Source organism: Haemaphysalis longicornis, unplaced genomic scaffold (genome assembly GCF_048455015.1).
Source record: "Haemaphysalis longicornis isolate Haplotype H1 unplaced genomic scaffold, Haemaphysalis longicornis Haplotype H1 scaffold_4, whole genome shotgun sequence".
Lineage (NCBI taxonomy): Eukaryota > Metazoa > Arthropoda > Arachnida > Ixodida > Ixodidae > Haemaphysalis > Haemaphysalis longicornis.
Window position 1 is genome coordinate 1068322 of NW_027526361.1, and position 13718 is coordinate 1082039.

A 13718-nucleotide genomic window follows, 5' to 3' on the forward strand; every position below is an offset into this window, starting at 1 on the left:
TCGCGGGAGAAAAATTGAAGCCGTTCCCCTCAACGCGACAGCTGTCACGTGCGGAGCAGTGATTCGCCAAAGGGGCTGCGGCGCCTCCTCTCGACCAGTTTCCTTCTCTGCAGCCTGGCGTGGATGCCGAAAGTAGTCGGCAGAGGGCGCCGCGGCCCCTGAAAAGGCCATAAAGAGACACTGGCAATTGCTTTGGGGCAACCAATGCGTTAATTTCCTACTGTTGTGCACTTATTTGCGTTCTCGCAACGGCAGCCACGGATGCCCAGTTCTGCAAAAAACCGTCGTAGCTGTCGCTCTAGTCGGGTCAACAGAATGGCCGTCGCTGTAACGAAAGTAAAGGAGAAGACGCAGAAAAGAAGTCGGTCGAAGCAACAGGTACCAAAAGAGGAAACCAGAGTGAAGAAAGAGACACCAGTGCGACGTAGAAGTGTTTCGCCCGCAGGCTTTCCCCTTCAAGGCGCGCTCACGAGCACCCAGGAATTTATATTGCGACAGGCCCGCATCAGTGCCGCGTCGTAATCCTTCACCGAGCCGTTCCAGTGGCGGCGCTGCACAGAGGGCGATTTGGGCGAGCGCGCTGCGGCGGCAGGGCCCGGCGTGAGCGCAACAACGTGCTCCGCTTGGAGGCGAACAACTCAGTCGACGAGACGAGAGATCGGCATTCGCAATTCGCGGAAATTTCGCCACTTGGACCGCCGCTTACCCCACCGGGCTCAGTTTTTCCTCATTAGGTTCGTGCTGCAGCAGGGCGGCTCACGGCCAGTCTCTTAGCACACTTCAACATTCGGTTGCGCTAGCGCAGAAAGTCGTGACTTTATTAAACGGGCTCGCACATCTGAGACCCTTCCCACGGCGCCGGAGTGCATGCATGTTCGCAGAGAAAAAATATGTATGTGTATAGGGTGTATTCACAGGCACTCGGCCGCGCGGCGGCGCTACCTGCGCGGCGGCGCCGACTCCATTTGTGCGGTTGAGTTGTTTTGCGACGGCGCACGTACGGCAGGGCAACTAGCGTGGTTTGCTTCGCGCGGACTCGCTGTATTTGTGTATTTCTTGTGTTTCGTCGAACTGCCGCGGCTGACGTTACATCCAGGCGTGTCTCAAGTGTGATGCGGTGGTGTGTGACACCACCGTGCTTGTGGATTGTGCGAGTGTGTGCCCCGCGTCGAGCTGAACGCGTTACCGTGCTTTCAACAGTTGCCTCCCGCTATGAAGCTGAGTGATTAGGCGAAGGGTCTGTCGTGTCGTGGGTTTGCTAACGCCTTGGCCTAAGTAGTTAGCAGTTTCCGCCTCGAAATGGTGAACTGTGCGGTTTACGGCTGCAGCAACCGGACGCGCAACAGACCGGACGACGAGAATTTCAAGCGCGTCGGTTTTTTTGGCATACCTAAGCCAAGGCTGGGGCAGTGCTCAAAAACGGCAGACGTTTCGTCCAGAAGAAGAGCGCTCTGGCTGCAACGAATTCGCCGGGAAGACATCGATGATGAAGCGACTCATTACCGAGTCTGTGGCGCGCACTTCGTTACAGGTGAGGATGATGCGGAATCAATTCTTTCATCTCGCGCTTCGCCATTTGCGCAATAGTACTTGAAATCTTCTCTGTTTAGGTCGGCCAGCGTACTTCATGGACGAGATGAACCCCGATTGGGCGCCCAGCCTCAACCTGGGCTACATGTCGACTACGATCGACAAAAAACAAGCTGGGGACAGGTACGAAAGTGCTTTGTTTTCTGCCGCTGTAACAGTAAAGATCTAATGAAACCTAAACGGCTGGGATAATGTCTGTCCAGATACAATCGTTGCCAGAACAGGGCTCGCGCGAGGTCCGAGGCAGAAGTTTCACGTCAATGTCACGTACTGGGTCCCCAAGACACGAACGTGATGCCAGTCGCCAGTGGAAGTTCTCTAGGTATGACCGTAGCCTAGTGGGCACCTTGGATCAATCACTTTACTACCTTTTTTTTTTCTAGGCACCAACGGCCCGTTGTACGAGGAGGAAGAGACTGACCGATACGAAAGTGCGTTTCCTCATCACCTGTAGTTGAAGTTTTCAGGCTGCTACATTTAACAGTGATGAGCTCACGCGGCAAGTTGTTCATCTTCGGTTTCTTTTTTTTTTTTTAGCTGGTGAGCAGTCTTCATGCCAAAAAGAGCCAGCAGCCCAGCATGAAAGTACGTTGCCTGTTCAAGAGCAGTCTTCAGTCCAAGAAGAGCCAGCAGCCCAGCATGAAGGTATGTTACCTGTTGTTCACCTGTTGTTCACATTACAGCAGTGGAACAGCATTGAGTTACTATGAAAACATGCCTTTCCATTTCAGCTGCTAGCAGGCCGTGCTGTGTGGGACCACTGGCAACACAATCTTGGGCCAACACAAGTAAGCCCAGAAGTGTTTACCAATTATTACATCTTGCTGCGTAGCACCACATAGCTTGACAATACTTTTTTTTTCAGCTGGCAATTCGTCTTTCTGGGAGCTATCAGACAATGAAACAGGGATGGCTGCACAAGATGGTAAGTTTTTCACGAGCACAGTCTCAGAGTGTCTGTTTATTAAACAGTCATTTTGCAAGCTTTGTAGTGCAGTGGAACGTGACATCAAATTGACCATGCAGGGCTTGAAGGTGAAGAAGATGCATCAGACCAGGCAGCTCGCATCGCATCCCTTGAGCAAGAGAACGGCCGCCTACAATCAGAGGTTGACACGTTAAAGAAGCAACTTGCAGAGAAAAACCTGGCCGAAGACGTACTAAAACTCAACGAAGGCATGGTAGCCTTTTATACAGGGCTGCCAAATTATGAGGTTTTAAAGGCAGTGTATGACCTCATAGAACCAGATGTGCACCACACTAGCCGGAACTGCCTACCAAAGTTTCAAGAAATGGTGGTTTTCTTGATGCGGTTGAGGCTAAACTTGCATTTAGAAGACATAGCTTACAGGTACCATTTCTCATATTTGCATGGACCATTTTTTTCTTCTGCTACGCTTCTCTGCCTACTTCCTGCTACCTTCACCACTGGAATGGTAATCATTTAAAGCTTTAGTGTTTGTGGCTCAGCTGATTTTTAGCTACGCCTATCATTTATAGAAACGCGCTTTAAGCAGTGATCATAAAACACTTTGGAGCTTGCATTGCATGTACACCCAGCAGTTAGCTTCACCTTTTAGCCGTGGCCATCCTTACAATGATATGTAGTGCATCAAGCGTAATGATTTTCATTACTTCTGTTTTCCAGATTCCATGTCTCGCAGGCCACCGTGACGCGTATCATAGACAGGTGGCTTGACGCAGCCTACACTAGGCTCACAGAGCTAGTTTCATGGCCCGAAAGGGAGGAGCTTCAGAAAACGATGCCAATGGCCTTCAAAAGCACCTTTGGCAACAAAGTTGCAGTAATTCTCGACTGCTTCGAGATTTTTTTGGACAGGCCGTCTTCAATGGAGCCACGTTCACTGACATGGTCCGCGTACAAGCACCACAATACCGTGAAGTACTTGATAGGGATTGCTCCACAAGGAGTAATTACATTCATTTCTAGAGGGTGGTGCGGCCGCACAAGCGATAAGCTACTCACTGAGTCGTGTGGCATACTTAAGAACTTGTTGCCTGGGGACTCTGTCCTAGCCGACCGAGGCTTCACGATAGGGGATGCTGTTGGCATGTGTGGAGCAAAGCTGGAGATTCCAGCTTTCACGAAAGGGAAAGCACAGCTGTCTGCGTATTCTGTTGAGGCTACACGAAAGCTGGCAAATGTGAGGATTCACGTAGAGCGGGTAATTGGAGTACTGCGAAACAAGTATTCATTACTTAAAAGCACTGTTCCCCTCGATCTACTGCACGTCAAAGAAGTTCACGGAAAGAAGGTGACTACACTTGATAGAATTGTGTTCGTCAGTGCTGCCCTGACAAATGTGTGCGACTCTGTTGTGCCCTTTGATTAGGAACGAAAAAGAAGTATGGCTGCCTAACTTTGCATATTTGCTTCTGCTAATTGACCAACATTACACTGTGGCCTAAATTGTATACAAGCACATTCCACAATAAAGTTCATGCTTTGGCCTCATTCGGTCAACTTCACTGCGAGCCTTGTTGCCTACATTCTTTGCAGAACCATTTTCTGGCCTTTGGTGGCCTCTTTAGTCCCACACAAGCAAAGTGGAACCATTTCCTCTCGCATCGCTTGCCGTCACACTGCACCATGTCACCATGTTCAGGCTCCCCACAGTAGCAGTACAGCTCCTCTTCAGGGGTGTCGCCCTGCATCACTACAGCATCGAGCTGCGCCTGTGCAGCCTGAGCAGTTTTGCTCCAGTAGCCGAAGCGGAGTTCGGGAAGCAGCACTTTTTGAAAGTAGAGAGTGCACTTCTCCAGCATCATGGAGCAGAAGTTTTCATCCAGGGCGATCCTTTCAACAAACATGTCCTCCACTGTCCACACAACAAAGTCACAGTAGTTGCGCTTGCAAACAAACATCTGCATTTGCACTTGGGTGTAGTAATGATGACTCCTTGAAAGTCTTGCGTCTCCAGCTTCAGGGATGAGACACGATGTGTTCTTTTGTGAAAGCTGCTCGATGCAGGAGTCCTTAGCAGAAAACGGGCACTTCACCTCCAGCACGCCACCACCACAGCAAGCACAATCGATGAGCCCATCCGGTGTGGCAGCCAGGAATGTGAACTCGGGGCTTATGTGCAGACCTGACACACTGCAGCGAAAGTCCACATGCTGGGTGGCTACGGCTGCTACATAGGCCTCTCTAGCTTTTGGCTCATTTTTTTTCCCCCAGTCTGTAGCCTGCGAGCTAAATCTGCAGTCCTCGGGGTGGCAGATCTTCTTAAGAAGAGACTGTGAGGGTTTCCCAATCGATGTGGCACACACCGCTCCTGCGTTGGATGCCGTGATGCGCCCAGTCCGAAAGTGGTGCCATTTGGTAGACGCTGCTTGCGCCCTTGTTTGCTTTTCCACCAGCACGCACACCTGTAAGCAAATGCCATCCTTTATCGACTGTTTACAGTAACAGCACATCAAAAGCTGCTGCTTTTTTTAAAAAAGATTACGTTGTCCTCACAGTAGAATCCAACAGAAATGCTACTGCAGCTAATCATACTGTGCTTCAACTGTAGGGGCAAGTGAAGCAAATTCGAGATGAAAAGTGTCACGAGTGCACCAGGTCAGGTGCTCATTATGGAATCTACTGCATGGTTTGAATGTAATCACAATTCGGTGCCTAGTTTCTGTCATTCCTGACCTGTAGCTAGACAGGGTGGAAAAAAGAATGGCAGGCTTACCTCGGCATCGGCCCCAAGCTGCTCGGACACCTTCAGGCACTCCTCCAAAACCTCCTCCAATGACTCTGGGCAGTCCTCCTGGTACAGGTTCTGCAGTAGTACTTGTGGAAACTTAGTGGCCAAAGGAAGATATGGCTCGGAAAAATCTGGGTGCAAGGCTAAAAGCGCAGGGCGACTCTTTGACTTGCTCAAAGCAGAATAAAAAACTGCCATCTCGTCTCGTGTGGGGACAGTAGGTGGGTGTTTGGCACTTTTACTTGGCTTGCGTGTCAAGTCGTCGTTGTCCATGCGGCGCTTCTTCATTTCCGAAGATGAAAAGTCAATTTCGGCCACTGGACGACAGTCTAAATTAACAAGGTGGGGTGGCAGCCAGGCATTCTCCTCGTCAGTGCAAGAACGGCCGTCCCTACGTCGCGCGAGTACTTCAACGTAAAAAAGCACAGCTGCGATGTGAGAGCAGGCCTCTCCAAGGCCGGCCATGCAGGTGCAATGTGCAAGAAGCACTTCACCGTCTCGTTTCACGAGCAACCACGGCATCAGCGACTTGTCGCGGAATGCCTGCGAGTGGCGAACCTGAAAGCAAGGAAATAGAGAAGGTAGCAGGTTTTTAGGCTACTGTCGACGGCCGAGATACACTTACGACTGACTGCGATACGAAAGCAAACTGCTCACCTTTCCGACGACGACGACAGTCTGATCGTGCACGACTTTCAGGAGAACGCGCTGAACGAAGCCACTGGTGAGGTAATTGTGGGCGTCCAAGGATTTCTTGGCCTTCAACTGTTCCCTAGTAACAAAGCTAGTTCCGTGAACCAGGTAGTCTCTGATGTCAGCTTCGTCCACACTGGGAAACAGTTGAAGGTCATCCGTCAAGTCTTCCTCACCCCAAGTCAGTGGGTCGTCGCCGCCGCACCTTCTAATTTTGTAAACGTATCTGTCGCGATCGTCTCCCCCCAGCCCCTTCGCATAGTCACTCAGCTTCATAGCGGGAGGCAACTGTTGAAAGCACGGTAACGCGTTCAGCTCGACGCGGGGCACACACTCGCACAATCCACAAGCACGGTGGTGTCACACACCACCGCATCACACTTGAGACACGCCTGGATGTAACGTCAGCCGCGGCAGTTCGACGAAACACAAGAAATACACAAATACAGCGAGTCCGCGCGAAGCAAACCACGCTAGTTGCCCTGCCGTACGTGCGCCGTCGCAAAACAACTCAACCGCACAAATGGAGTCGGCGCCGCCGCGCAGGTAGCGCCGCCGCGCGGCCGAGTGCCTGTGAATACACCCTATATGCGCGGTGAACCTTCGGTCCTCCCGTGAAAGGCGCGTGCCAGGTGTAGCCTCACCAGAAGCAGAGTTCCTCGCTGGTGTTCGGGGCGTGCATCGTCGTTGTCGTCGTCTTCTCAACGGACGTCTCGGTCAGGTCGGGTACGCGTCGCGCCGTGTAGCTGTCGTCGTGTTCAGGATCTCGTTAGGGCTAGGTCGGGTCGTCGGGTTGAGGGCATGTCGTGAATGATGGTCTTCAGCGAGTCGCTGCGTCGTTGGAGGGTTTTCATTTTTCCGCCGTTGTGCAACTTTATCTCCCGAAGTTGCTGCTTTTAGTTTCCCCCGCGTGGGCTGGGGGACCTTCCACGTGAGAAGTCAGCAGTGCTGCGGCGGTTCGGTGACTGATACGGGTAGGGCGACGGTGAACGGTTGAAGCGGGCTGGTCCTCGGTTGGTGTTGGAGAGGTATTCTTCGATCTCAGCAGGGCGCTGGCCGTATCGGGGGCGTGGGGCGTCGACGGAGAACCCTCGCAAACCGAGCCTCTTGTAGGGACAGCGACGGTAGATGTGGTCGGCCTCTCCGCAGTGGTAGCACAGCGGGCGATTATCAGGCGTTCGCCACACGTCGGTCTTCCTTGGCGTCTGGTATTGGTCTACAAGGCGTCGGGCGGGCGGCATTGGACGGCGGTATGGCTCGGCCTCTTGACGACGGGTTGGAGCAGGGCGGGGTTGACGAACAGCCGAGGAGTAGGTCATGGCTTGTGGTTCGCGGTGTGCTTCCGATGGCGTAGAAGTTCCCAGTGCGTTTTGGACTTCTTCTCGAATTACGTCGGTCAGGGAAGCCACTTGAGGTTGCGGCGTCGTTGGAAAAAGCTTCCGAAGCTCCTCCCTGACCACTGCTCGGATGGTCTCTCGCAATGTATCGGAGCTTCCATTTGCGGCACCGATGGTCTCCGAGAACAGCGCGTTGACAGGGCGGTCGTACTGCCTCGTTCGAATTTCTAGCGTCTTCTCCATCGCGGCCGCCTCAGACGCGAATTCCGCCACTGTCTTCGGAGGGTTACGGACTAGACAAGCAAAAAGCTCTTGCTTCACTCCTCGCATTAGAAACCTGAGCTTCTTTTCCTCGGTCATTTCAGGGTCCGCACGACGAAAAAGTCGCTTCATGTCCTCAACGAAAATCACGACTCCTTCGTTGGGGTGCTGCGTTCGAGTTTCAAGCAAAAGCGCAGCTCGCTCTTTTCTCACCACGGTAGTGAAAGTCTTAAGGAACTCCCTTTTGAATTGAGTCCAGTCGGTCAAAGAGCTCTCATGGTTCTCGAACCAAGTTCGAGCAGCATCTTCTAAGTAAAAGAAGACATGCCGGAAAGTTTCTTCGTCGTCCCACCTGTTGAAGATGCGGACGCGCTCCAGCTTCTCCAACCATTCTTCGGGGTCTTCAGCGGAGGCTCCCCGGAACGACGGCGGTTCTCGGGGCTGCTGCAGGATGATTGGCGACGTTGTTTCTTGCACCATGGTGTTGGTTGCAGCATTCCTTCTCTTGGGCCCTTCTGGCAGAAGACCGAACTCGGGTAGCAATCCTTGCAGTCGGGGGCTTTCTCTGGTTGGACTGGCTTGGCGGCTTCGAAATGTCGTAGAGGGCATAAACACTTAGTACCCCGTACCTCCACCAGATGTCGCGAAGACAAGAACGATGCAGTTGTCTTGAATGAGAAACACGTTTATTGGAGCGAACTTGTGCTCCCCTAACAACTCAGAAGAATACAGAAGCGGCGAAGCAGCGGTCAACAAAGTGACTTGCACAGGCGAGTGTCGTCGAATCGAAAGCTCCGGCGTCCGCACTGCAGGCTTTTTATCTTTCGGCGCGCGTGGTTCTCGAAACGTCGATTCACATCGAGAACATAGTAGATCCAAGAAGATTATTCTGGGCTGTTCACGTTAGATCGGAAGGCTCTCCCTATCGCGACAGATAACACATGCGGCACAGAAAGAAAGAATGGAACACGCGCTTCCCTTGGCGCAGAGATAACACAGACCGGCGCAGCCGGGCGGTAAAAGCAAAACACAAATAAACAAACCCAATGTATGGTTCGCGGCAATATATATATATATATATATATATATATATATATATATATATATATATATATATATATTGAAGGAAAATATTTCTTGGACACCGGCAAGTCGTAGCAAAAAAAAAAAAGAAAGACACACGTCGAAAAAAGAAAAGGTTTAACGTTTCGGCCGAGGGACCGGCCTTCGTCAGAATAACAGCAGCGGCTGTAGTCACACAGCATATAAAGGTGATCGTTGCAAGGTCACGTGATGGGATGACAAAGTAAGCAATTCAAATGCAATATACCGAGGCCGCATGCGACAATCTTTTCGGATGAATACAACATAATAATAAGTCCGGCACGTGCAGTATAAGAAATCAGCACTGTCAAGCACACATGCGCACAGAAAGTAAGGGGAGAGAGAAGAGGATACGGTCACTAATGCAAGCAACTAAGTTTTCCTGCGCTTTCATTTAAACCACGTGCTATTGTCTCGAATTTATATATAAGGAAGGATTCGCGGACTTCCCTGTCATGATGCGTACGGAAGCCAGATTCAAGTATCGTTGCTTTGATATGGTCAAATGAGTGGCCCGCGACATATATATATATATATATATATATATATATATATATATATATATATATATATACAGCGAATCAGAATGGGAAATGAGGGGCTCGTTGAAAATAAGACAGAAATAAGAGTTGGCAGCCAAGAAAACCTCGGAAAGCAAAGGGGAGGCTGTGGTAGGTCATTGAAACAGATAAAGAATTTGGAAAGAAAGAAAGAAACTGGAGAAAAAATGCCCGCAAGGTGGGATCCGAAACCACGACCTCCAGAATACCGGTCTGGGGCGATAACCACTACGCTACCGGCGGGACGATGTCCCCCTCCACTTTCTGGGGTATTTATGTTTAGGTATTTTTGTTTCCTGTGCTTGGGGGTGGTAGCCAGCGCTACTAGGACTACTCGGGGTGCAGGGGACCTTCTTTTTAACTCCCGGGTCGTGACTCGAGTGTCTACGACATGTCGAGAGTGGTCGACCAGCGTTGAAGTTGAACCCTTTTAAGCTTCTATGGCACCAAGACTGCCAGAACAGAGGCCCTCGCTATGCATATATGTATGTATATATATATATATATATATATATATATATATATAGCGAATCAAAATCGGAAATGAGGGGCTCGTTGAAAATAACACAGAAATAAGAGTTGGCAGTCAAGAAAACCTCGGAAAGCAAAGGGGAGGATGTGGTAGGTCATTGAAACAGATAAAGAATTTGGAAAGAAAGTGGAGAAAAAATGCCCGCCAGGGTATTTTTGCCCGCGTGTGCGATATATATATATATATATATATATATATATATATATATATATATATATATATATATATATATATATATATATATATATATATATATATATATATATATATATATATATATATATATGGTGGAGGCGGGAAGCCAGAACGCCCGTGTGTACGAGACTTCAGCGCACGTTAAAGGTTCCCAGGTGGATAAAATTAACCCGGAACCCTCCACTGCGGCGCCCCTCATCGCCTGCGTTGCGTCAGCGCGTTACACCCTACAGTCAATCAATGATCAATCAATATTCTGGCAATGGGCAGCTGTTAGCTTTGTTGCGACCGCGTCATCCCAGCGCTGACACCAGTTGTTGCGACCGCGTGGGCCGAGCCGAGCCGAGCTCGGCTCGGCTCGGTGTCCTTGAAGAGCGTTGAGATGAGCCTCGCCGGCAGTCGCCGAAGTTTTCAAACGCGCCGAAAGCGAAGCGTCTGGTCCGGGCTTGTCGAGGCATGAAAACATGAATCACTGACAAGAGGGGACCTGTTTTGGAAGGCGCACGTAGTGGCTTCGCCGCACAGCCGAGGAGCGATGCGGGAAAGTACGGCGGTGGGCCGATTCGCAACAGCCTCCATGCAAGATATCCATTGCCCCGCCCGTCCACTAAGCAGACGACCCGTCCGTCCACCATCGTTTTTTGGCACCCTCGAGTGTCGTCGTGGAGCGGATTTGCGCCCCCCCTCCCTACTGGCCGGCTCGTGACGGGCCGCCCCTCGGCTCCAAATCTTCTGGCTGGCTGGCTAAATCTCGGAATCCTCGGAATCTGCTGGCTGGCCGGCAGGCAGGCAGGCAGACATGATTTACTAGCAAACGGGAAGCCTCTTTTTGGGGCAGGCAGACAGCAGACTTAGCAGATGTATCTGGGTAGCGGAAAGCCTAGGCGCCCGCCATCTATTTTGGCACCATCCCACTCCCACGCACGCATGCACGCGCGTACGCACACCTATTTTCGCACAATGAAGCAAAAATTTTGCATCTAAAATAAATTGGTTGGCCTGATACAGTTTTATGTACTCATAGTTTCAAGGGCGTTTTGACTTTTACAAGACGTCATTAGCAGTGCTAGAAGTCAAAAACTGCCCCGCGTCAGCCCCCTCCCCCCCCCCCCCCCTTCCCCCCTCCTTGCCAAGCGTGGCAAGTGGCGTTTAAAGGGATGTCATCTCCCCGCCATCCACCCGCTAACAGACCGGCTAAAAGGAAGGAAAGGCTCACGGAATGACTGAATATAGGGAAGCAGCGGCGATTACAACTTGCTAATGACACTTCAGCCACAGGTGGCCGCGATTGGGCTCTAGGAAAGATAATGGCTCAGTGAAGTCACAAGCAGCGGTAATGGTCGCTCGTAGAGAGAGAGAGAGAGAGAGAGAATGAACTTTAATTAATTGAGGAAAAGTTTCAGAGAGGCGTCCTCATTCAAGGATGCCTTGAGCTCGAGCAGAGTCGACAGCCCTTTCGATCAGGCGCAGCTGATCTTCGAGGCCGGAGCTGGCCAAGGCTCTTTCCCAAAGCTCCGTGGAATGGTGGAAGTTGAAGGAGGGGCCTAGGGTAGAGTTTTCGCAGCCGCCCAATAGGTGTCTCAGGCTCCTAGGCTCTCCACAGAGCCTGGCACCCTGATACCGCCATTTTCCTCGGAGGCCAGTTTCCCATAGGCGAAAATCATTTCTATTTATTTTCAGAATAAATAGGTAAGTACCGTCGTTGTACCCGGTGCCAAACAAAAGAGATCACAAAATTCGACGTTAGTGTGAAGTTTGAGCGTGAACCGAGCAGCGGTTCGCTCACGAATTGTTTTTAAAGTGTTCCAATTATCGTCGTGCAAGTTGTATACCTTGTATACTTGTACACCCTGTGGCCTTGGATGAATAATAAATGTGCCTTAGGCAATTATTTACTTGATTTCAGTTCTAGATGTCAATCTTACTATAGACACAACATAATAGACCAAAGAAAACAGACCATAAACAGATTAACAGTCAACAGACAAACAGATCAACAGACCATAAAGAAAAACATTTTATAGCATTCCGGAGGTCGTCACATAACTACTGTCCGGCTATTTTCTGCGCAGCTAAATTTCTTGATTGGTCGAGAAGGAGAGCGCCGAAAAATTTACAAAAACCAAGTACCCCAAGGATATTGTGGTTGGTACCACCCTCTAATCTATCTTAACCGAACCGCTAATTCCTCTAATCCAAATTAATCAACACACCAAACCCACTAATTCACGTTAGCTCATCCACTCATCTCACTAGTTCACTCCAGTCTACCCGCTAATCCGCATTAATCTATGCTGCCCTTAACTTTAAGGTGGAGAAGATTCTAGATGATATGGAAATTCTGTCGCATTTATTTTAAAAGTGGGAATGAGGAGGCCCCAAAACTTTTCCAATTCTCATGCTCTCTTAGAGCAGAAGGGACACAATCACACTGTTTACGAAAAGGTGCCAATGACTTAGAGAACTGCGAGTGTTTGTGTCTCACTGCGGTTTGTATTCAAGGCCATTCAGGCTAGGATAAGCGGAAGATTAGATTTATTGCTGATGGTGTCCCTGAAGACACTCACGAGGGGGCATGTATGCATTCGAATTAACAACGCATTGAAAAATTTATACAATATTAAACACAATGCAGATAGAAACCATAAAGAACAATCAATGATATGCTGCCTCGGTATATACGTTCTAGCTTAACTTATTCTAAATGCAAAAGAAAATTTGTGGAGATGGGCAGTATCTATACGCAAACTAATAGTATATAAGGACAAGTTTACATTAAAATGAGGGTGATAATAAGAAGAGAACATGATGGGTTATTGTGGGACTACAGACTATGCAAAATATTTCGTGGTGCTGTCGGACGAGTGGTAAAAATATCTTCAGATGCAAGGCAGGTGTCATAATCAAAAACTAGAAATTACAGTTTTGAGGCTCCGGAACCGGTTCGGAACGGTTCCTTCGATTCGTTCTGGTTCGGGTTCAGTTTGAAAATGACGAAAAAAATGCGGTTCTGGTTCAGTTCCGGTTCCGGGCGAAAATTCGGGATCAGTTCCGGTTTTCAGTTCGGTTACGGTTCCGCTTCGACACCCTGCGCCGTAGCACATACTGTCATGCGGCAGCGTTGATCTCGGCAGCCAGAGAAGTGGTATGGTGTCCCAAGCTGCGCAATGCCGAACTGAAACAAATACCTCTGTGCCAAGTGGTGTTTCGGACAGCACCCTGCAGCCTAACTGTCGCGAGATACGTGGGAAGTCGCTGCCAGAGCTAAGCTGATTGCCAGCCGCCGCGACCCGAAATCGTCGACGGCATTGCTGTGTGGTGTTGCGACCGGGCGGGGGCACCCGATCCTTTCTCCGTGGCCTCCAACATACGATGGGTAGCGTGTATGGTGCGAGCGGCCAGCCGGTGTTGCAGCCGTGAAGAAGTCCAGAGCAGTAGGGTAACGTAACTGTTTACTTCATAGCGAGAGGTGAGCCGAAGCCAAAAAAACATACAATGCCCCGACGGGCGAGGTTACAATACAGGACAGGAGCAGAGCGACCGCATGGATTCGCTGCTCAGACAGGAATGAATATCAGCGTTTGTGCTGCTTCTTTTATACCCAAAAAACGCCCCCAAGAGTAACACGCCACGAAATCATAGACACACACACGCACAGTCTTTCCAAGATCGCGAGTCATCTTCGCCCCTTGTGGCGTCCGAGAGAGGGGGGAGAGTGTCCTTGAAAGGT

General features: G+C 50.1%; 2 protein-coding genes across 2 annotated transcripts; one reads left to right on the forward strand and one right to left on the reverse strand.

Annotated features, from left to right (window-relative positions):
* Window positions 1-904: 904 nt before the first annotated feature.
* Window positions 905-3944, forward strand: LOC144178928 (uncharacterized). Its single transcript, XM_077707076.1, has 9 exons — window positions 905-1531; window positions 1611-1713; window positions 1794-1912; window positions 1974-2021; window positions 2128-2235; window positions 2322-2378; window positions 2456-2515; window positions 2617-2747; window positions 3216-3944. Exons 1-9 carry the CDS (start codon window positions 1300-1302, stop codon window positions 3942-3944), a joined length of 1587 nt encoding a protein of 528 aa, XP_077563202.1. The 5' UTR covers window positions 905-1299.
* Window positions 3945-3997: 53 nt separating this feature from the next.
* Window positions 3998-6522, reverse strand: LOC144178106 (uncharacterized). Its single transcript, XM_077705644.1, has 3 exons — window positions 5964-6522; window positions 5292-5864; window positions 3998-4980 (listed from the first exon to the last, which is right to left on the reverse strand). Exons 1-3 carry the CDS (start codon window positions 6273-6275, stop codon window positions 4078-4080), a joined length of 1788 nt encoding a protein of 595 aa, XP_077561770.1. The 5' UTR covers window positions 6276-6522; the 3' UTR covers window positions 3998-4077.
* Window positions 6523-13718: the final 7196 nt, after the last annotated feature.